Source organism: Nicotiana tabacum, chromosome 1, assembly GCF_000715075.1.
Source record: "Nicotiana tabacum cultivar K326 chromosome 1, ASM71507v2, whole genome shotgun sequence".
In the NCBI taxonomy this organism is placed as follows: domain Eukaryota; kingdom Viridiplantae; phylum Streptophyta; class Magnoliopsida; order Solanales; family Solanaceae; genus Nicotiana; species Nicotiana tabacum.
In genome coordinates, this window is record NC_134080.1 from 221,541,619 (window position 1) to 221,566,311 (window position 24,693).

At 35.5% G+C, this 24,693-nt stretch overlaps 2 protein-coding genes and 1 long non-coding RNA gene across 4 annotated transcripts; all 3 read left to right on the forward strand.

Annotated features, from left to right (window-relative positions):
• The first annotated feature begins 3,218 nt into the window (after positions 1-3,218).
• On the forward strand, positions 3,219-11,640 carry LOC107799245 (uncharacterized). Of its 2 annotated transcripts, none has more exons than XM_016622334.2 (11): positions 3,219-3,679; positions 4,824-4,865; positions 4,987-5,131; positions 5,807-6,036; positions 6,323-6,380; positions 7,323-7,400; positions 7,526-7,614; positions 8,878-8,959; positions 9,643-9,831; positions 9,942-10,090; positions 11,315-11,640. In XM_016622334.2, the coding sequence occupies exons 1-10, from the start codon at positions 3,555-3,557 to the stop codon at positions 10,086-10,088; spliced, it is 1,185 nt and encodes a 394-aa protein (XP_016477820.1). In that variant the 5' UTR covers positions 3,219-3,554; the 3' UTR covers positions 10,089-10,090; positions 11,315-11,640. The 2 variants fall into 2 exon arrangements, with proteins under 2 accessions (XP_016477820.1, XP_016477821.1); XM_016622335.2 differs by having other exon boundaries at positions 3,256-3,679; positions 11,299-11,436.
• Positions 11,641-12,709: 1,069 nt separating this feature from the next.
• On the forward strand, positions 12,710-18,524 carry LOC107799243 (glutamyl-tRNA(Gln) amidotransferase subunit A, chloroplastic/mitochondrial). The gene is made up of 10 exons (XM_016622333.2): positions 12,710-13,350; positions 14,389-14,700; positions 15,125-15,304; positions 15,404-15,498; positions 16,008-16,083; positions 16,222-16,299; positions 16,718-16,811; positions 16,964-17,013; positions 17,147-17,260; positions 17,967-18,524. Exons 1-10 carry the CDS (start codon positions 12,817-12,819, stop codon positions 18,057-18,059), a joined length of 1,626 nt encoding a protein of 541 aa, XP_016477819.2. The 5' UTR covers positions 12,710-12,816; the 3' UTR covers positions 18,060-18,524.
• A 3,084-nt stretch (positions 18,525-21,608) lies between these two features.
• Positions 21,609-23,820, forward strand: LOC107799242 (uncharacterized). The gene is made up of 3 exons (XR_001651090.2): positions 21,609-22,555; positions 22,644-22,786; positions 23,395-23,820. It is a non-coding gene; the product is annotated as an uncharacterized LOC107799242 (long non-coding RNA).
• Positions 23,821-24,693: the final 873 nt, after the last annotated feature.

Consider the following 24,693-nt stretch of genomic DNA (forward strand, 5'->3'; position numbering starts at 1 on the left):
CGGACTCTGAGAAGACAAAACACATGCGGCGCGTGGTGCGCCGCATCTGTACAATTTTGCTGCCTATTGAAAAGTCAAGCTCTCTGAAGATCCCCACTGCTTCCCCGCGTAGCGCGTCGCCCCATACGGTGCGATTGAACAAATTTTACATAGTGAAATTCCTATTTCGGCTAAGAAAAGGTGGTTTCGTCTGGCCCGACTCTACTTGGTATAAATACATAAAAAAATATTATTTTCTGGACTTCTGACACATAATCAACCGAAGGAGGCTAAGGAAGAGTTAGAGGAGCAAAAGCACGAGGATTTCATCATTCTTTCCTCACTCAAGACCCGAGTTTGGATCAAATCTATATTTTCCTATCTTTTAATTATATCTCTGATGAATTACTCCATGTCTATGGAGTAGTTCTCTTTAGGTTTTGATGGATTTGGTGTATTGATATTTGTGGATTATAACTCTAGTTTTTATGTATTGAAGCATTTTTGGATGATTTAACTATTACATCTACATTCACTTGTTCATGTAATCGAGAGAGGCATAACTTGTGATATCTTTGCATTATATTGTTGATTGAGTTCATTAATTCTTCTATGTAATCGAAAGATGCTAGTTGAATCATTGATTAAACCTAGTTAGGAGGATAATCGAGAGAGGTTCTCCTAAAGACCAATCCACTACGCATTCTTGCATATCTTCATAGAGTTTAAATTGGTTCATCTCGTGAGGTTGAGACTTAACCGAAAGAGGAGTTTGTACTAAACAGTTAAACTAATAATTAAGTGAATTCGAGAGACTCACTTGAACATTAGACGTGAATTATCTAGAGTTAGATCCCAAATAATTGTCTTGCACCTATCCTATCAAAACCCTATGTTCTCCCATTGATATTTTTCCTTGCTTATTCATTGCTTAGATTGTCATTAGTCAATTAGCTCTAGATTCTTAGTTAATTTTAGTATTCATTATATAAACCTCAATTGTTGATCATCTTGGATAACAATCTAGCTACAACTACGATAATACTGTTTTACTCCAATCCTTGTAGATATGTAATTATATTATACTATATTCGACTGGCGAGCATATTTTAAGTGTGTATTTTGCACTCGTCATTACAGGGATTTAGAAAGTTTAGAACATTTAAAGAGAGAGACTGAGAAAGCAAAACACATGTAACAACGAAAAATTAAAAAGAAGAAAGAAGATTTATTAGGAACTTAGTTGAACGGTCCAAAGGAAAATGATAAAATTAGTCCTTCATGGTTGAGGGATTGGTCTAAAGATAATCCTTTAAAATATGCATTTAATTAATTTTAGTTCTTTATTTTCCCAAAATTCGGCACTTCCAGTTTAAAATGTCTCGCGTGCTTCTCAAGTCAATTCCGTCAAAGATAACATTGTCATGTGTATTAATAATAAGATAGACTAATATCACTTAATTATACTAAATATAAAAGATTAAAATTACTCATGTGTATATTTAAAGAACCATTTAGATCAACTCCTAAACATAAGGGACTATTTTTGTTATTTTCTCAACCGTTCAAATACAAAAGTTTAATTTAGACTACACTTATTTATAAGGCAGAATAGCCTAATAAACACTTGTACTTGTACGCATCTGTCATCCTAATCCCTATATTTAAAGAAGTTTCATTCAGGCACTTATAATTTTTCAAAGTCGATATTTTAAACCTCTTTGACCATTGACCGAGCATATGTGACAACTTAATGGTGAGTTGTATAAGATGCGTATATTTCATGCGTACAACGAGCGTGAATATAATATTTAAAATAATTAAAATAAGAAAAAGACAAAAAAATTAAAAACAAAAAACATATTATGTTTTTTTCTCGTTCCCCCCCCCCCCCCCCCGTACCCGTATTTTTTTCTCTCTCTTTATCCCTCTCCCCTTCTCGTTCTTCCCCCAGCCCCTGCCCAATTTCTTTTCTTTTCTTTTTCTAAATATTTTTGAAAATAAAAAATTGAAAGAAAAGAAGGAAGAAAGACAAAAGGATTATTAATATTTTTTCATGTAAAATTAAAAGAAAAGGTGATGTAGCATAATTTTATGTGACGTGGATTCTAGCATCATGCTATTGAGAGAGACACAACGTCACATGGGTTTAAAATGTTGACTTTGAACGATTATAAGTGTCTGGATGAAATTTCATTGAATATAGGGACCAGGATAATAAATGTGCTCTATCAGGCTATTCTAGCTATTTAAAAACCATTAGAAACTAATATTACATGAGAAAAAAAGGGTAAAAATAGCAAGGTATAACCAGTTTTCGGACTGGTCATTCAAAAATAGCCAGCGTTTACCAAGTCAATGAAAAATAGTCACTATTTTGCTGCAACAGAGATCGGTCCAGAATAATATACTGGAGTTCGGTGCACATGTATATAAACTGCAGCATATTATGCTGGACCGGTATACTTTGCTGGCTCCAGTATAATATACTGGAGACTGGAGCACCGGTGCTCCAAACTCCAGTATATTAATCTGGCTATTTTTGAATTTCTCCCAAAAAAAAAAAAGTTGAAGATAAAAATAAAAGAGTTGGGGTGTTTTTAATAGGAAGATAAAATGTTTTTTAAGAAAATATTTTTCGTGAAAAAGTAAATTTTTAGTGTTTATGATGACAAAATTTATTTTCGATTAAAAATATTTTTCGTCAAAAGAATGGTTTCACTCAAGTATGGACGGACGGAAGTCATTTTCCTTACATCTCTTTATTAACTTTTAATTTTATATAATTATTTTAACTAACTCCCCCGATAGTATTATTAATCTTTAATATTTAAATATTTCATCAAAATACTCTTCAATTTATTAATATAATTCATTAATTTTTTATATACTTTTTTCTAAAAAATTATTTTCCAAGAAAACATTTACTTCAGTTAGGGCTGTGCACGGATCGGATCGGATCGGATTTAGCATATTTCGGATTTCGGATTCTAGAAAATGCAATCCGAATCCGATCCGAATTATATCGGATCGGATCGGATTTTAAAGTTTGGATCGGATCAGATATTGGATCGTATTATTATGCCTCAAAGTTAAATTAATATGTATATTTTCTTTGTAAAATAGTTAATACATTAAGAAAAATTCATGTTTATGCAATTATGAGAGTACTATGGTGCCAATATAGCTAAATCTAGCAATTGTAAAGGTAATAACTTGGAGGTTGATGTAAATTAAAGTGTAGTATTTATACCTGTCCTGATAATTTCGGATTTCGGATTGGATTGGATTAAAATATACCAATCCGAAATCCGAAATTTTAATAAACATAATCCGAAATCCAATCCAATCCGAAATTCAAAATTGAATGGATCGGTTCGGATTGGATTTTGGATATCCGATCCGAACGAACAGCGCTAACTTCAGTCATATCAAAGTAACACAAAAGCTTGCAATCTCAAAACTTATTTCACAAATAGCCAATCTCTCCTCTTTCCGAATCAACAATTCCGCCAAAAGGTGAACAAAGAGAAATTAGCAGTAGAAAGAGATGGAAGTATGAGCTGTAGTTGAAAATGAAATCCACATTTCTGTTGTGTTTTCTTCTGTTTTCTACTTACCTTTGCAATGGGATCGCATCAACTTCATCTGCGATGCATACGAACAATTGGGCTGTTTTGGTCTGCACTTCTCGTTTCTGGTAATTTTTGCTTTTAGAGCTGATTTTTAGCGATTTATTGACAGATTTTGTGCTGGGGTTAGGCTGGGAGGGAAATTAGGGTACGTGAACTTGAAGAACCATCGTTAAATAGCTTATGATCACTCTAACGTAGTACACTACTAGTAGAAAATTGAATTGAGGCATAGTTAATTGGTTGTTTTATTAGAATAATTCATTGTAATGAGCTTTTAAGTCAACTTTGTGTGTATATGATCTTACATTAAATGTGGATGTATACCATGTTATGATCCTTCTTGAGCCGAGGGTTTATCGGAAACAATCTCTCTATCTTCACAAGGTAGGTAGTTTGCGTACACACTACTCTCCCCAGGCCCCACTTGTGGGACCGCACATGGTATGTTGTTGTTATTGTATACCATGTTATGATCCATTGTAAGGTATGGGACTTGAGCCCTACATCGGTATTGCAATATGCTGATGTGGGGTTTATCTAGTCTTGAGCTCTCCTACCTCAATAGCTAGCTTTTGGAGTGTGGTTCTCCCTGTGTTGTATCATGGCCATAAAAATGATGTGTCTATGACACCCAAGAGTGAGGCTTAGTGGTCAATAAAATAGGAGCAAATCCATGTGGTCTCAGGTTCAAATCCCTAAGTGGAGGGAAAAAAATGCTAGGTAACTTCTTCATATATGGCTAAGCTTTGGTGGGTAGAGTTACATGATACCTGTGCTGGTGCGACATCACAAGTACCCGATCGAATAGTTGAAATGCATTCAAGCTGGCCCGCACACCATCGTCATCGAAAGAGAATTTGTCTATGATGGAGTCCTATCAGCTCTTATTAGGTGTGATAATTTTCACCATGAATGGGGGACTAAAAGAGGTGTTTATTGAAGAAGTAATGGTGGTAGAATGATAAGTTTTTAACTGGGTTTAGCCTTGATTCGAGAAATTACGAGTTTGTAAAACCTGTTGTTGTTAATTAAAGGCTCTCTGTGTGCATTGCAATACTCTTACTTTTTAGCTGGTGCACTTCAAGTTTAACTATAGACACTGGATTTAGCCTTGATACAGGATAATCAAAGAGTTCCTGAAACCTTTTATCTTTACTTAGAAAGCTCTATATTTGCAAGAGGCTTGGCTTATTTGTTTTTCCTCTTCAGGTTTAATTACAGACACATGGCTAATACTTTGTCTTTGTACAGGTGAGAATCTTGCTGTTTTAGTACCCATTGTGATCATCATTGATTATCTTTGTCTTCCTTTCCATTTCTGAGCTTCATTAGCTGTGCTCTAATTTCTTTTCTATTTGTTCTTTGAAATCAGAACTGTAAAACGATTAGGCATACCTGATGAAAGAATTATTCTGATGTTGGCTGATGATATGGCTTGCAATTCTCGGAATAAATACCCTGCACAGGTCTTTAACAATGAAAACCACAGGCTAAACTTATATGGAGATAACGTTGAGGTGTATAAAGTTTCTTCCTTTGTCTTGTGCCTTTCAATATTGCTCCCGAATTTAATGTTAATTCTGTAAGATATTCTGTGTGGTTGACATTTCCTTAGCATTATCAACTTAGCTATTCTTAACATGTTCGAGATACGTAGTATTGGATGCTGATGGTCAACACTTAAATTTGAGGATAGACAATGAAAGAAGACGGCATGGAAGACCACACTGTCATGCTTTTTTGGAGTATATGTAATAATTAGAACAGGCGATTGTTTCATAATGATGAGCAAGATGTAAAAACACCACGAGATTTTTTTTTGTTTCAATTGTATTTTTGATGTAAGGAGGAAATGCTATGATATATGCATACTGGTGGAAGACAATGAGTGACACAAAAAGAGCTAGATACACGTCTTCCACAAATTTGTTGACAACAACTTGGTGTTTATTATGAAATCTTTTGACTTATCAAAGAAAAAGTTCAAGCATTTTAAACAATTTTAGCTGGGTGGGGTTGATATTTTTCTCCTCACACCGTTCTAAATTAAATGTTGCACTAGAAATTCTCTTCAATTCACTTCTATATATATCTTCGGACTGGCTTATGAGTATATGAATTTCACAGAATTCAGGTTGTTTTTGTTATGTATTTAATTTAGTTGTCTAATTAAACAAGCTTCTAAACATCAGGTAGATTATCGAGGTTATGAAGTAACGGTTGAAAATTTTTTGAGGGTGTTGACTGGTCGTCACGAAACAGCTGTCCCAAGATCAAAACGTCTTCTTAGTGATGAAGGAAGCCACATACTTCTGTACATGACAGGGCATGGTGGAGACGAGTTTTTAAAATTTCAGGATTCAGAGGAGCTTCAAAGTCATGATTTAGCTGATGCAGTGAAACAAATGAAAGAAAAGCGTAGGTATAGAAATCAGCCTCGACTTTCTGTTGTTTGTTAATTTTCGTTAAAAAATAAAATTGATTGTTATGCAAAATTTGCTTAGGGATCATATGGACTTTGTTGTCTCCCATTTTAAACTGATAAGGGCTTGTTGGATGTCTGCTCTGAATCTACTCTGTTTGATGCTATGGCATTTATGCACATGACTCCTTGTCGGTTGTAGCTTCTTGATGATGAATTGATCAGATAGTTTCTTTGCTGGTCCTATGAAGTGATGCTTTGTCATGACTCCATTGTTGAATTTCAGATTCAAGGAGCTGCTAATAATGGTTGACACTTGCCAAGCTGCTACTCTTTTCTCTCAGGTGACTTTTGCCTTTTTGTCATTAATGCACCGCTGTTCTTGGAAAATGTTGAATGTCACATTGCTACCCTGTATTCTTGCATCATCTAATAATAGTTGGTCCATAACTACCAATGTTCGTCCATACTCCTACTGTTGTACTTGAAGCATCTAAAGGAACTAATTTTGGCTTTATGTGGTTGGTCTTTTAATGGATTTTTGTTTTCTGTTAATTAATTTATTTGTAATTATCTCTAAGTATATTTTGAATGACTCGCCACGTCCTAACCTTTCAGCATGCCAAGTTATTTGACCTTCCCAAGTTTAGTGATTTGGGATGCTAATCTTCACCTGCAAGATATTTGCATGACATGACTTAAATGAAAAAGCTAGACTTTGTGAAGACTGGCCTTGATGCAATAAACCTCTGTTGAAGACGTGATTCGTTTTCATTCATCATTTTTTGCAAGTTAATACTCTACTCAGGAGTTAACTGTAATGATTCTAGTCAAATAGGATCGATGGTCATGATTGGGGTTGAAACTTATTCTTGCTCCAGAATGTGCCGATATAGGTCCTTGCTTATAAGTTGATGAAAAGCATACTCTGAGCGAACTGAATTTCTAAATCCGAATTCAATAGGTATCCGACATGTGTGGAAATTTCTGAGGAAAGCCCATATTCCAATGCTTTTGAGATTAGAGTCCCATGGTCGGGCTATTGGCAGACATCTGTACCTTAATAACTATCTTAAATCTCATTTTCACTTTGATTTACATTCTCTTTATGGTAAGGATGCCTTTATCACCACCCCCTACCCCCCCACAGAAGGAAAAATAATGGGTTAGATTACTTTCAAATCAGGTTCAGTCAATGCATAAAACATTCTTGGTTGGTCCGTCTCACACATTCAGTAACAGGCTCTCTAACTAGGTTGGTAGAACTGATATTTATATTTTTGTAGCTTCAATCACCCGGCGTTTTGGCAATTGGGAGTAGCATGAAAGGGGAAAATTCGTACTCGCATCACTTGGATGCTGATGTAAGTGTTAACTTAATGAAAGACTTGTTTACTATGCCTACTATGTCGACGAGGCAAAAGAATATGTTCTCCTTGTACTCACAAAATTGTGTGAGTTTTCATCCTCCTTTTCTTCTCTGGTACAGGTTGGTGTTTCAGTTATAGATCGATTCACATTTTATACCCTTGCTTTTTTTGAGAGGGTGAACATGTATGCTAATGCCTCATTGGGCAGGTAATTACATTTCACAACTGGACGCAATACTGGTCGCTTTTCTTGATATCTATAGATTTTAAGCTGCTTTTCTTGAAATCTATGGATTGTATCAACTATTGACATCAACTTAACTATCCATTGCTAGTTTGTTTTACATATTTTTACTGTATTTTAAGCTACACAAGTGCAATAGTCTGTATATACGTTTATGATATATAGGATTGCCCAAGACCATATAAAGAAGCCACGAAATCCCCATCCCACAGATGTGGGACTCAACACCCCCCCCTACGCCCAGGCCTGCAAACTGAAGCGTGGATAACATAAATGGGGGTCCAACATAGGTAACAATAAATTGGGATGGGCCTAGCTCTAGTACCATGATAAACAGACCTTGGGCCTAACTCAACCTCGTAAGCTAGCTCATGAGGTGAGGATTGCACAAGATTATATAAAGAGACCACGAAACCCTCATCCCTCCGGTGTGGGGCGCAACAATTTAAAATGGGTATAAATTATTCCTTGATGGAGATTAGGCTTGCATCATTATCAAAAGGAGAGTCATCCACTAGCTGAGTAAGGTAAGAGAGAAAGGAGATATCTTCTTTGAAGCTGCAATGGCCATCAGTTATGGGTTTTACTTGATAATAAAAATGCTGAAGTATATTCCTTTAATTGATAATTGGGGATAATTCAGAAATTTTGAAGGATAATTATTGGCTGTTCAAGGGTCTGACTGTGGCCTGGCCCACAAGGATTTTCTTTAATAAAATGGAAAGAGTCTTATTCAAGGATTTTAGATAACCATATCGAGTACATTTAAGCAGGTTTGAACTTTACATATATTTAGAAATGCTGCTTGGGTTATTGAAGTCTTTTAAGCAATGCTTGGAACTCTAGAAAGGGGACTGTTATAGAGGGTAAACGGGAGTGCGTACTTGGTAACTTTGGTGATAATTGCCTTGCCTGGGTTCGCATCTTAGATAACCTACCTGCTCAAGTTGTACATGTCATATGGACTCGAGCAGCAAAGTGGACCAAAAGTAGATCCAGAATACTTGGTGTAGTTTGCAAAGGTTAACTGCACTGGGGGCTTGACTGCTGGTAGTTCCTGCTGTTACATTGACTATGCTCTCATGGATCCTAGAAATTATGTGTGCCTCTCTTCCTGTTGTTTTTTCCAATCTCCTTTTTCCTGTCTTAATCAGAAGATGATATTTGTTTTGGACATAGAATTTCTTTAATTTTTTTAGACTTTCTTTAATCTTTTTCCCGTTGCAGTCTTTTCAGTTCATATAATCCAAATATGCTGATGTCAACTGCATATTATCGAACAGATCTATACCCTCGTCAACTAGAAGAGGTACGACTTTATGTTTGTTCCTTTACCATGCAACCCTGCCCTCCCCCAACCCCAACTCTCCCGAAGAAAAAGGAAATACGTGGAAAGAAGAACTCCATGAAAACCCAAAAAGACAAAAAAAGAGAAAAGTAAAGGATCTTAGTGGAGATAGGTAGGATAAAATAAAAGGAAAAGTTGCAGTTCTTAGGTCCCACTTTATGTACAGTTGATCGGTTAAGAAGCTGAAGATCTTAATTTGACTTGCATGACAAATTAGTAGTAGTAGAAGAAATTAACAAAATAATTGTAAAAGAGCTAATTTAATAGGACCCCATCTTCATCTAAATACAGTGCACTTCATTTCTTTTAGTTACCTACCAAGAGGGCTTAAAACTGCTTACCACGAGCACAAACTAGTGTCAATAACTTGCTTTAGTATGCAGAAGTGAAGTAAAAATAATAAAAGAAGTGCTAAAAGAGGTCCAAAATAGCACAGAATTTTATGAATGTTTTTCCCCTTTTATGTTCAAATTGAAACAACAGCATGAGACAGTCAAGTATCCGTTAAGCTGTCCTAAATTAGATGACTAACTGAAATGTTACTCTGAAAACGATTACCTAATTTGTTCTTGTCATCCAACAAACTAATTAGACTGCTGGTGTTATTATGTGAAAGTGAAACGGGCAATCTCTGACTTTGATAGGTACCAGTGACAAACTTTTTCGGTTCAGTCATGGAGACGGTACACACTGATTCTGCTTATAAAGCATTCACTGGTAAAGATTCCACAAAGTCCACATTAAAGATGCCTCTTGGGAAATCCAGCCAAGGCATACGACGAACACTTGCAAGTTCAGATGTTCAGTGTCCAACTACTGACTCAAATATTGAGGTAAGTGTTCATTGCCACACTCTTTCTAAGCTCTTCTGTTGAAAACTTATCGGGTTATTGCTAATCCCATTTAGAAGAAAACAAAGTTTGATTAGGAATGAATGCTACAGGATCCACAAGATTCTTGTCCTTTCACACATTTTTGGAATTCGGTGGATGAGAAAATGAGAAAGGTTAAGGGTCTAGATACCTGGGTGAGCTCTGGCTTGTTGTTGATGTTTCCGTTGGTGGCATTTTCCTCTTGGCTCTCATTTTGAAGGTAAAAGAATCCGCCTTTCTGCTCACTGTTATTTTTCCAATAATTAATATAATTGGTAGCAAAAAGTGGACAAATTCTCCTATACAAGGTGTAAACTAATTGTCATGACGTTTACTTTTTCTTCTTCTCCATGTTCAAAAAAAAATATATCATTAGTATCTTGATTCTAGCGAAATTTTGGTATTTATAATGTTTGGAACTGTTTTCCAACTTGAAGTGGAAAATTTATGATGTATCATGTTCCGAACATCTTTATTTGAGACTTTTTCGTACTTCAAGCGAATTAATACTGTAGGACACTCCCCTCCCGTGGGCTAACAGAGACTGAAGCTCAGTAATTGCTAGCTTCTCCTTGCCATTCTGTTTCTTACTCTTAATTGCTCAGCCCGCCCCCCTCCCACTCCCATATCATGACTACCTCCTCTTCTTCATCTCTAATTTAAATTTCGTCCCTTTGATGTGTTTCTGAACGCCAGTTGGGCCCCACTTCCTATATAATTACCTGCATCATGCATTTTTGGCCCATTCACTCCCCTTCTTCTTCCTCCTTTCTTCCCTGTGCACCATAGCCCCATCAACTCTGATGACATTGCAACATAACTGAAGATAGGTCTACTTCCACTTGCTATGTTATATAATCGAGATCCGACTTTAATCTATATTGATTGGGGTAATTCTTCTAGCAGCCCTAACCCATATTCTCCTTCATCTTCCATGCAAATGTCCTTCTAACGGCTTTTCATGTGGTGTATCTAACCATTCCTCGTATGTCTTGCTTTGTCAAGTTTCATTTTGTTCACATTAGGAAATCTCCACCATATTTATATGGGCAAACCCAGACAACCTGTTGTTTTAAGTTGATAACTCTTAAGTTTCTTGCTTCTTAGACTGGTAAATACCTTTCAAGTTTACATTATAAACTGGCCTTTCAGATCAATTCTACACCTCTTTATAATGCCTTCTGCCCTTTAATCATGTAATCGTGTTTCCTTTCATGCGAAACTTCAACTTCTATACCTATCCCACTACGAAAGGTAAAATTATCCTATCAAACACCGTCATAACTGTTAGTCTCTACAGTTGTGCTAGGATAAACTGTTTAACTACTGATTTAGGCTGATATCTGATTCTGCATTTGTCTTCTGCTATTCTTCCACTCTGATGTAGTTTGTTACATTTTCTCTTTTGGTTTTTAACATTTGAGCCAGTTTTTGCCGATCTCAGAAATGGAGGCATATCGATTGATACCCCAAAGGAGCGCTATTGGTCCTGCGTTATTTGGCTTCCAAGTTTGTTGAAAATGTTGGTTCGATGCAAGCTGTTCATCTCAGGAAAAGTGCACAAGCGGCTAATTGAGGCTCACCATTGTACTGCAAAATAGAGATTATTGTACCTTTGGCAAGTAGAGCAATGTAAAAATTATTAACCATTAGGTTTGCGAATTCTTAAGTTGAATGGTAAATGTCATATAGCTGATGCTATTACAGTTAATTTAAGCTTTATGGGGATCTCTTTGAAGGATATTATGCTTCAAGATCTCCTCAACTGAACACTCTATCCTCAAATGTTGGAAACATAAGCTAAAGGAAGTAAAAATGGAAAACTCTATCTCCTCAACTGAACACTCTATCTCCCGAATGATCATAGTACGGGCACTCATCTAATATAAAATCAATGAGTAGATCCCCCTTCCCCTTCCCCATACCATAGCCTGAGGGATAGCGTATCTACAAAAGAGAGAGTGCGGGCCCTTGCTGAACATTTAATTTTGATCTTGGGTAGCAACTTTGGTGTCCGGCGGAACTCCTTATAAAAAATAATTTTATTTCTAAGGCTCAAAGTCGAAATATTTACAGCTTGTTTGAATGGTTCTTATCTATTATATTGTATACAATATTTGTTACAAAAATTTTATTGTATCGTATCTTTAAATCTATTGTTACGTAACATGATTTGGTGTGTTTGCGTCGTTACCTTATTTTTTTTCCTCTAATCTTGCCCTGCTTTACTATTAAATAATCATATTTTATCTTTTACCTTACTTTTTTTAATAATAATTCTACCTCGTATTTTACTTTTTCTTTATAATATTGCAAACGATGACAAATAGTACAATATATTCAATAATTATATACATCAAAACGATACAGTACAATACAATACAATATAATATTATAATATATTATGAAACCGATACATGACAACCATCCAAACAAGCCGTTAGTTAAAAATAAGGGATACTTTATAGCTATTCTACATTTCTACCACAACCTTTGGTAATTTTCCCGGAGATTATGGACCCGTTTAGCCATAAGTTTTGCCAATTTTGAGATTTATTTAGCAAACTCATATTTGGCTATAAATTTTGCCCACATTTTAGCAAAATTACAAATCCCAAAATCACCCCAATTGCTGATTTTGGACCAAAATCCCAAAATTTGAGAATTATAGTACAGATTTTTTCAAAATAAATATTTTGAAAACGTATGTCTAAACACATTTTCATCTTCAAACCAAACTTCACCCAAATCAGATTTTTCAAAATAAATTTGGGAATCTATGGTCAAACGAGTCGGGAATTCTAATTCTTAACTTGCTCCTGCGACTTCCTTCTCATTTGGTAGGGCATGCTATGTTTCATTATATAAAGCCAACCAAACGACCCCTTAAGTGGATAAAACCTTGGGCTTCTCCGTCTCACCATTATCACACTGTACAAACTCCAAATGCTATCTTCAGTACAAACTCCTCGCCTTCTCCGTTTCCCTAATTTTCAATCCCTCTCTCTCAAATGCCTCCACACATCTCAATCTCAACTCACCACCCCCCTACCCACCCCCACCACCCCACCACCACCACCTTCCCAAATCCTCACAATCCGTAAATCCCTGTTGTCCCGTGAAATCACAGCCGTTGATCTCGCCACTACTTTTCTTCAACGCTTACGTCACACAGAACCGCAGCTCAAGAGCTTTTTATATGTATCCGACGTCGTTTTGAAGGAAGCTGAAGAGATTGATAGGAAAATTGCTAACAATGAGGAGTTGGGCCCACTTGCTGGGGTTTTGGTTGGGGTTAAGGATAATATTTGTACGGCTGATATGCCTTCAACTGCAGGGTCCAAGATTTTGGAGAATTATAAACCCCCATTTGATGCTACTGCTGTTGGCAAAATGAAAAAGTGTGGTGCCATTGTTTTTGGGAAAACTAATATGGATGAGTTTGGTATGGGGAGTACAACTGAAGGCTCCGCTTATCAGGTACTCCGTCCGTTTCAATTTATGTGATGTTGTTTGACTTGACATATAGTTTAATAAAGGAAAGAAATTTTTGAAATTTGTGGTCTAAACAAGTCATAGATAGTTGTGTGGTCATAAATCATCTCATTAAGGTATGATGGGAAGTTTAAAATTTAAAATTATTTCTAAATATAGAAATGTATCATTTTCTTAGGACAACCAAAAACGAAATACTATCACATAAATCCGGAGGGAGGGAGTAACGTACAGATTCTTATTTTATGTATAAGTCAAGAATTAGCTTAAAGGTTATTCTTTTTTGGCATTTTTAGATGCTCATGCTCTTATGTTTTGTATTAGCTTAAATGTGTATGTTTAGTATCACATTCGATCTTAAACAAACTAATACATAGATCTTCGCCTAAGTTATGCCAGTATTAGTAACAAAGAGTTTTACACGGAAAATTATATGACGTATTAGTTATATGGAATTTGAGTTAGCAACGCAATGCCGAAAACTAAAGGTTGTATTCACTAAGAAAAATTTTACCGGTATTTTTTTCCCCTTATAAAATAAAAAACCTATCGAGCCCCATGTTTAAGTGCCCATGAGTTAAACTTTGAAATTGGGTGAGTTTGCAATTTGCCGTTGGGACTGTATTACAGTTTGTAATAAGTTGAGTTGTACTTGCATATTTTCTTGTTTGGCTGCCTAATGTCTGCTTGTACAATTGAAGTTAGGAGAATAGCTTAATTCTAATTTGTCAACAAAAACAAACAATTTCAAGTTTCTATGTTTTGCTGTTAATCTAAATAAAGTTTCCATCTTTATGTCTCCAGCCTCATTTATTTTGGGGTTCTGAGTTGAATACATCAAGGTGTATGCGTTGGAACTTAGAAGGGTTAGAGTGGATTCTCTACCATGTTAAATATGCGAGTAGGTTCTATTTAATATCATCAGGTAGTAATGACATAAGAGTAGCTAAAAGAATTTGCTCTAACGAGTCCGATTTGTAACTTAACATGGTTTACTCAGGTGATGCATCTTGGTATTATTAGGTGACAGCAAATCCTTGGGATTTGTCCCGAGTACCAGGTGGTTCATCAGGGGGCTCAGCTGCAGCTGTTTCTGCTAGACAATGTATGGTATCATTGGGAAGTGACACTGGTGGAAGTGTTAGACAACCAGCTTCTTTCTGTGGTGTTGTTGGTTTGAAGCCAACATATGGGCGTGTCTCTAGATACGGACTTGTGGCATATGCTTCATCTCTGGATGTTATCGGTTGTTTTGGCTCATCAGTTGCTGATGCAGGCATTCTCCTTCATGCAATATCTGGTCATGACAAGTTTGACGCAACAAGTAGCAAGCGAGTAAGCTTTCTGTACATGTTCTTTGCTTTCTGTAGTTCATGACTCCTTGTATTTGCCTCAGGTATGCTATGTTTTTCTATTTTAGAAAGGGAAAAAGAATCTCCTCTACAACAGCAACATACCCAGTATTATCCCACATCGTGGGGTCTAGGGAGGGTAGAAAAAGAATCTCCTCTATTAAGTTTTATTCATTGAATACACTTGTGCTTGTTATGAATATGAAGATTTTGGCATACAAAGTCTCAAAGAGTGAGTTCTATGTTATTAATGAGTGGTTGGGGGAAGAGAGTAATGTAATCTGATTCAAGTCTAATAAGAGCTTGTTGGTATTTCCTTCTGATATAAACAGCCACATGGCTATACAGTCTGCTAGTGGTATATGTTTAGAGGTTTGCTTTAATTATTTGGCAATATTACTCTTCAGGAAGTTCCCGACTTTGCTTCCCAATTTATTGCTAGAGATCATTTGGACTCCAAACCTCTGAAAGGATTGAGAGTTGGTCTGATCCGAGAAACCATTGAAGATGGAGTTGACCCGGAAGTAATTACTTCAATCCGTGGTGCTGCTAGTCATCTTGAAGAACTAGGATGCACCGTCACCGAGGTATTCTTCATTTTTTCGGTAGTTATGAACCTCATGTTGAGTTACCATATTCTGTGGCGTTCCTTATTTGAAATTAGTTGTTAATTTTTACTTTTGCAGGTCTCATTGCCATCCTTCTCTCTAGGATTGCCAGCTTACTATATCCTTGCTTCTTCTGAATCTTCTTCAAATTTGTCCCGTTACGATGGTATCAGGTGATGCATTAAAGAATTTTTTTTCCATCTGAACTTTCCTTTCCATTCCTCGGAGCAAATAGAAATACATAACGGCAGTACTATCTTCAATCCTCAATTTTTAGATATCTTTTAGGATTCCTCAGCTCTAATCCTCTGTTTTGGAAGCCAAATTGAAGGAGAGTAACTAAGTACCTCGTTAGTCTTACCATTTAAAGAGAGCAGAAAGTAGAGGGAGTGCCGAACAGATATATTCTTTTTAATTACTGCATACCAGTCTCAAGAACTAAGAATTTACTGCCATTTTGCTAAGAGAATAAGTGGATACCAACCATAATTTAGAAAGAGAAGTTATAATCTCGGAGACTGCCTGACATTAGTAATGATAAGCTTTCAAAATGTTAAAACCCAAAAATTCATGGGTGAAGACCCAAACATAAGCTTCGGAGAAATTCTGCAGAAAGTAGTTAATGTACGATTAGAAGTATTACATCGGAGCTAGCGTAACTTCATGTGATGTCAAAATGCAGGTATGGCAAACAAGTTGTTGCCGATGAGTTAAACTCCCTTTATGGGGAATCTCGTGCTGGAGGCTTTGGTTCTGAGGTACCAAGGAACAAAAGTTTTCTGTGTAAAGTAGCTTTCTAGTGGTTACATCACAAAGGATCTCCTGCTTCCCCTTCTCCATGAATGTGATGACTTTTGACAACACTATTGGACTGAGTGTATTAAATGTCTTTACAGGTGAAAATGAGAATCCTAATGGGGACATATGCTCTATCTGCTGGTTATTATGATGCATACTACAAGCGAGCTCAGCAGGTTGTACATCCATGCACTCAGAATATTCCAAGTCCTCATAGTTATATATAAGTTGAAAGTGCAAACACTTTCTTATATTCTCATGCATCTCAAGATAATTAATGCTAATATAAGCCAATTAGAACTAAGTAAATATTTCAGCCTCTTAAATTACCTTTTTTGTGTCTCTGGCAATAATGCTTATACAAGACAATCTACACGTCAGTTTCTGACTGTGAAGTTCTAACTCCAAAAATTTATCAAGTTGAGTTTTGATCAAGTGTGTACGTGGCATTTAGAACCAATCATGTTTGGTCGATGCATCTATTAGACTCGATAATTCATATTTTAATGAGTTATGTAACCCCAATTTACAAGTGCTTTGGTATTTTCATGTTCATTTAATTCTTTGAGAAGTTAAAGAGTGATTCTATTCCAGGTTAGGACTTTGGTAAGGGAAAACTTCAGGGCAGCATTAGAGGAGAATGATATTTTGATTTCACCTGCTGCACCATCAGCGGCTTACAGAATTGGTATACTTCTTTTAGCTTTTGCTTTTACTTCTACTGATGTATCTACTTTGCAGTCTTGCTTAAATATCTTTTTCTATTCTTTCTTTTTATTCCGTAAGACCCTTCTATTGAAAGGCCACACTAACTTTGACTAGGACATGTGACATTTACAGGTGAAAAGAAGAACGATCCATTGTCAATGTATGCTGGTGATATCATGACTGTAAGTAGTTTTGTTGCTTCTTATATTTCTCTTGGTAATTTTCGAACTTTTTTCCCCTCTAGTCGGTTGATGATGTAACTTGTTCGTTTATTCTCTATTCTCTTCAGTTGATGATTCTTTTTATCATCGGCAGGTCAATGTCAACTTGGCTGGTCTTCCAGCATTAGTTCTCCCCTGTGGATTTGTTGATAGCAGCTCTGCGGCCCTTCCCGTTGGTGTTCAGATGATTGGTGCTGCATTTGAAGAGGTGGGTCTCAGTACTCCGATTTTTCCAGTTGGTATTCCAGTATTTAGGATAAAACAGGATATTTGAGCGTGGGGGTACTTTGACTTACTTAGACCTCTCTTTTGAGAAAAGTTAGAGAAAGGGGGAAAGAGGGATGATATAGCTACTTAGCTTGAAATTGTAATCGAGTTAAACATGAGCATCTAAAAAAGAAGTGCTGAATACATTCAGTTCTTTACGGGACTATAGGAAAGAATAATTGGTAACCATGGAGTACAAAAAAAAAAAAAAAAAAAAAAAAAACTCTTGTAATCCCACAAGTTGAGTCTGGGGAGGGTAGTGTGTACGCGGACCTTACTCCTACCTTGAGAAGGTAGAGAGCCTGTTTCCGATAGGCCCTCAGCTCAAGGAAAGATGAAATGGAAACTATGTAGCACGAATGTTCGAATTTAACACAAGCAAAACTTAATTAGTAGAAAATGATTAGAATTTAGAAATTAATGCAAACACCAAGTAGTTTTAGAGTTCACTGAAGGATATCCTTGTCTATGTTCTGAAGAGATTTTCAAATCATTTGAACCTTGCCTCACATGATTTCTAGTCGTATATGTCCTTTTCTTTTCCTTCTCTTCATGCTGTTATTTGCTCATGCTCACATATGTGTGTGTTTGTTTCCCGCTAAGACATGCTAAAGTTCTTGATATTTTACTTACTAAAATGACTGCAGGAGAAATTGCTTAAAGTAGGCCATATCTTTGAGCAGACACTGCAAGGCTGCTCTTTTATTCCTCCTATAGTAGCCGATGAATTGGCATGCTAGTCGCGAATTCTTGCACATTTGTGGGAGAGTGTTCTTCCACTTGCAGCAGTTAATCAACCTAGCGATTTCAGACACTGGCGAAATAGCTTATGGTGGAAAACTCTGTGCTAATAGGAAGACAGATGCATCCATTCCATATCAAATGTTCCGCCAAGCTTTCTCTGCTCGTGCCACATTTGACACAAAACTGATATGTTCAGAAGTTTCTAGTGCTGAATTTTTGTAAGGAGGATTGGCGTAAAAAATATGCGCCAATTGCGAATTCATAAGAACTCTCAAAAAATTGGGACACTGTTACTTATTGAAAGCATTTTTCTTAGGTGTAAATTAGCTTGCATAAATTTTGAACACCTTCATCATGTACACATTTATTTCATATTTTTTATTTTCTGGAAAGTTGTATTTCATAAATTCCCTTCATTCTGTTTATATTCTGGAAAGTTATACATATATAACTTGTTCTTATGTTCAAGTGCTCTTTCAGAGTTGGCCCTTGAATATCTTTAATTTTTATCTTTGTAAAGCTTCTTATCTTTATCTTTATCATCATCTTCACTTTCATGAAATTCATCTTCTTTTTATAAATCTTTGCATATATTGTGAATCAAGACTTTAGCAGGCAATCAAACTATAGTGCAAATTCTTTTTTCAAGGTCTTTGATCTGTTATGAGTACTTAAGACAATTTTAAAGACATTACTTTTTTACATGATTGACATAGTATAATCTTATGAAAATTACTGGTAGTCTGGTATAAAAAAACTTATATTCCCTTCCTTCCAATTTATGTGGTGAGTTTGACTTTGCATAAAATTCAAGAAAGAAAGAATTTTAAAATTTATCGTCTTAAGTCTGTCATGACTTTTTTGACAGTGTAAAATACTTCGAAGATAAATAAAAAATTTAAAATTAAATTGTTTTTAAATATAGAAAGTTGTCTATTCTTTTGAGCGAACTAATAAAAAAATATAGATAGCCACATAAAATAGAACAAAGATAGTAAAAAGGAAACCAAACAGCCTCTGATTGTAATCTCTAAGTAATAAAGGACATGTTAGTCATTACATAATATAGTATACAATTTATATATATTAATTAACAAATATAAATATTTTTGGCCACAGCTAAATCGAAATGTGTAACTTTCCCATTAAAAATGGGTAGAAATGGCGTTAGATAGCCATTTTTTAATGTGGCATTCAGTTTTATCTAGTATTTTAATGCTGAGCAAAAATAGTCATTACTCTATTAAAATATTATGTACACATCACTCATGAAATTAAGGACATGATGTCCTAAAGTTTAATAACAGAAGGTGTAAATACATGACACTTTGTCCTTAATATTTACACAACACTTATGAAGTTAAGGACACCATGTCTAGTTCAGGGGTATTTTCGTCCGGATGGATAAAAATTTATTAAAGAGCTAGCTAAAGAGTAAATATATTTTAAACAGTGGCTTAAAAGTAAATACAGTTCTAATTAGTGGCTAATTGTGCACTTTCCCAAAAAGCAGAGTGTGATGAAGCCCACGAATAGACACACTTATTAGGGGTGGGCATCGGTCGGTTCTGTTCGGTTATGAATATTATGGGTTTAGCATATCGGTTATCGGTTTACAAATTTGATAAACCGATAACCGAACCGATAAGATATCGGTTAATCGGTTATCGATCATTATCGGTTCGGTTATCGGTTTACCTGATAAGATAACTCAATATAGAGTTAAGCAAAAAAGAAAAAATAATTTACTGGAGTCGAGCAAAAAAAAAAAAGAATTCACATATAGTATACTATCCATTTCTGCATTATGTCCAGTGGCCACAACTGGAATAGTACTAATTCTTCAATAACAGTTGTCCAAATACATTAATAATAATACAAAGTAGTAGCAATTTTACCTTAAAATTAACAAGTCCAAACATATAGTACTAACAGTTCAAGATAAACTGGATGTTGTTTGTCAAATGCCTAACTTGAAAAAAGAAACTATGGAGCAAAATCTTGATCTATGCATGGGCAATACTGATACAGAAATGAAAAATACCTAGAAGGCAAGAAAATGTTATCTTGTTGTCAAAGCTTAGCATATTGTATAGAAGAATAATGTTCAAAAATATACCTGAAACTGACGAAGATTGTCGATTGAGAATTGATAAGTGCGAAGAGAAATTTGTAGTAGGTATAGGCTGCACAACATGAGCTCACAAAATTAAGAAACGAAAATTAAAAAAAAAGAATCATTAATAATCAAAAATACCAATATGAAGATGAATTTTGTTATAGAAATTAAAAGCCTAATGTATAAGACTACAGACTTACGTTAGGAGTAAGCAATTAAAGAATACGGCTGAAAAAGAACAGGAGAGAATGAAGTGACGCCCTAGCATATGCATATACTTAAGGGTTTAAGTCGTAATTTTATTAATTCTTATTGGGTTATCGGTTAACCCATTAACACAATTGGCAAATTAAGGCCCGAACCGATAACCCAATAGTAAAAAAATTCTAAACTATTGTCGAACCGTTAACCCAATAACCCGATACCGATAACCCAATAAAGAATTAATGGTTCAGGTTATCGGTTTTACCCGATATATGTCCAGCCCTAACACTTATCCACCATTAGAATTGATAGAATGGACATTGATGTAATATCTTTAGCTAGTGAAGGGCATCTGTCGCGAATAGAATAACATAATAAGAATTTATATAAGAGATTTCTAAAGGGTGATGAACGAAGCTTCTGAAGAAGAAAAATAAAAGCCCGAAGTTTTTGCGAAGCTATCAAAATAAGAATTTATATTGAGAGAAAGAGAGAGGAGGAAAAATTTAAGGTATTAATGCCTTCTTATTTCAATTTAAAGTTAGTATTATTGGTAGCAGGGGCGGACCTAGAGCTTACAATACGGGTTCTCGGGAATCCAGTAACGTTTGCGTAGATCATGTATTTATATTAAGAAATTTATTAAATATTTGTAAATATCTAACTGTGAACCCAGTTATTATTGCATATTAATCTAAAATTACGGTAGGAACCCATAAGCCTCAAATCCTGGATCCGCCTCTCATTGGTAGTTTGAATTAAATTGTGTTAATTGGGATTTGGACATAGTGAAAATTCAACCAAGATATAGACTGAATTGAGAAAGTTAGGGTTTAGAATGTAGCAAAGTTTGAGGGTCTTATGAATTAGATCACATGTTTGAGCCATGCTCAATGCCAACTAAGCCCGGTATTTACGTGGAAAAGGGTAGAGGGGCGTTGTTGGTCATTAGGAAAAAACTTAGGGATTGCACACCCAAGGGTTTGTATCATAGTGGTCAATGAAGCGGGTTTAGAACCGTGATATCTCAGTCTAAACCTTGGTGAACGGAATTACTTAATACCTGTGTTGGTGGAAGGTATCACTAGCAAGTACCCCGAGACAATACGGTTATAAAAAAAACCTTAGGATTTTATTGATTTATATGATTTAGAAATATTTTTGAACTATATTGATTTTATTTACCAAACCATTTCTTGAGATATTTACTGTTACTAGATATGGATTTTTCACGTATCGTTACTTGAAATGTATCTACGTTGCAAGCATTTTGCTAAAGTTTGTTTCATGATATGAATAGATATGGAACTGGACTCCCTGGTATCCTCTTACTACTGTTTGATATGGATATTATGTAGTTTTGCTAAAATGTAGTTTTGTTGGGGACTTTGACGGATTCTATATTCAACAGCGAGTTCGCTAGACCTAGTGCACTTTGTAACTCTACATCACAGTTAGATCTCTTACCGATGGGAAAGTAGAACTAGCATACTGTCTCTCAATAAGTAGGGACCATCATTGTGGTTTGACTCCATTGAGAAGGAGTTCCCGAGTTTATTTTGGCTATTCCTCATGTAGGGAGCCCTACTGATTACATTATTCATTCTTAGAAACCTACCAAGTGTATGTATTTGTTTGCAGCATAGTATTTTACAGTTCTTATAGTTATTGTTTTCATGAAGGGGCTATGATGATGTTCATCAATTACTGTACTGTCATTTAAATACTCTATACATGATATGATTTATGATAGTTATGGTTTTTAAAAAGGGTTTATAACATGTACTGTTATAGGGTTATGCTACAGTTGTATCTTTCCGCTGTTTAAGTTCCTAAGGGAAGTGTCATAGTATATTTACACTGGGGATGTATTGTTATCTTTTGTACCATTTTTACGATTTAGATTCTACATTTCTTTTCTTTAGCTGATCAGCTTAATTTACCAAGGTCTAAGACAGTCGAATCGATTGGGTCACACACGTAATCAGACACCAAAGACGTATGACAATGATGCATATGGCTCCTTCTTTAGTAGATTTATGTGTTCAAAAAGCAATAGATAATGTTGGATTTCTTGGAGATGTTGGTGAAACAGAGTTTCATCTTCTTCAGCGAATTTTGCCTCACTGTTCTCTTGAGCAGTTGATACATGTAGAGAATTCAACACAAGTAAGAAATTAAACTGCTTTAGCTTCTTCTTCTTTTTCAACATATCACATCATGTTTGATTCAGTGCTCGACTTTCGGCTAAATTCAGGGAAGAGATCTTTGTCCAGTAACTAATAAACTAAACTCTGGAAGAGATTTTACAAGATTCAGTTTGGTGAAAAAAGCACAAATCAGGTTGTCCAAGACATGAAGCTAAGGAATGGAACATTCAAATGGAAACAATTGTACGAGGTGGTTTACCTTTTTTTACTTTCTTTCTCCCATTTTATGTGATACTATTATTCTTTTTAAAGAAGGTAACCTTGGAGCAAAGGTAAAGTTGTCTCCATGTGGCCTATAGGTCACGGGTTTGAGCTGTGGAAGCAGTCACTAATGTTTGCATTAGGGTAGGCTGTCTACATCACACACCCCTTGGCGTGCGGCTCTTCCCCATACGTGAATGCAGGATGCCTTGTGCACCAGGCTGCCCTTTTTTGTTGTACTTTCTAAGGATCAAACAGTTTTTCTTCTAGTATGATTGTTTCAAACTTTTTCTAACAGTTCGAATTATTAACTATGCTGCTTATGGTCCTTTTCCCATAGTTCCTGCATATGTCAATTTTATTTCAAAAACTTGAAAATTTTATGTCTGAATTTATACCGAAAGTTGGTGGTTTGATGCTCGTACTCCGAACTTCTTCACATAAAGTGGGATGGAGGAAGTATATTTTATGTTCCGTACTTCTTCATTATGAACTTCAAGTGATTATGTTATGAATTATGTGAAATGTTTCAGCCAGCACGAAAAATCAGTTATGGTTTTCTTGTTTTCCTTAATATATGGTAACTTCATAATGCAGGCAAAGGTAGAGGAACTGGAAGAAACTCAACACAAGTTATTCAAAAGAATTGGGCAGTACTTATACCTAAAGGAAGATGGTAACTAAGCACTTCCTCATAGCTGCAGCAACTAAGAATAGGTGGTGTAGATATTGGGAAGAGGAGATGGAGAGAGCAATGGCAAGACAAAACTAGTGGCAAAAACGGAGTCAAGTTTTGAAGTTTATAGGTCTGCCACCGAACCCATTGCTCATTTTAGTTACTAGGTTTGCAGTTAAATATTTTTATATATTTGATGAATTTCATAATACAAATATAGAGTCTAAATTCGTTCGAACCCGTACCTAATATTATAGCTCTGCCCTGACTAGTGGTTGAAGAAAGTTTTATTCAAATAACTATTGGACTGTAAAATTGTGGTGCAAGAGTATTAGTAACATTTTAAAACTTTACACATATTTTGTTCTAACCTGTATACTTTGGTTACCTCTTTTCAAGATTCTTGACTAGTGGTCTCATGCTTAATCAAATATGTAAAGGTCAAGTCTGAAAATCAAGAAAAGAGAACTGAAATCAACTGTCTTTGAGCTTCGAGTTTGTCCATGATTTCCACAAGTAGAGATGGCAATGGTATAGGGGTGCGGCTTGAACCTTAACCCGCAACTATTTCAACCCGGTCCGCTCTGACACGACGATTTTTCATTTTTTTATCTATCTATAGTGAAGGTATATTATGAAGGAAGGAATCTACCAATATGGCCAGTCGGCCGAAACTAATTACTTCCGCTAGTAAAAAAATATGTAAAATGTGTATATTATATATACATATACAAAAAAAAAATTTACATTTTATCGACTATTTTTGTGAGCATCTAAATTTATACATTTCTCTTTCTTTCTAATCACCTAAAATTATGCGTGAAAAATGAAAAGAAAAGGCAGGCTAGATGGACGGTATATAATTTTCACAAGTGTTTATATCAAATTAAGGAATTTAACCTTATTAGTTAAAAATAAAAATACATATTTTTTTTTGGGTGCAAACGATAATATTTATATATATTTAACTAGTGCGTACAAAGAGTGGTTGTGGTAGCCTTCCATTACAAGTGGTATTAGTGCCATACTTTAATAAACTACTACTAGACGAAGGTACATTACTACTACTGTTAACATACAACATATTGTTTACACATAACCACTAATAAAGCCATTTTGTTGTTGGCTTATATCTACTTCCAAAAGGTGCTTCTTATCATCTTCCAAAGCTTGATTCACAAAAAGTGTTGCAGTAGCATAGACATACGGATCAGTCGATT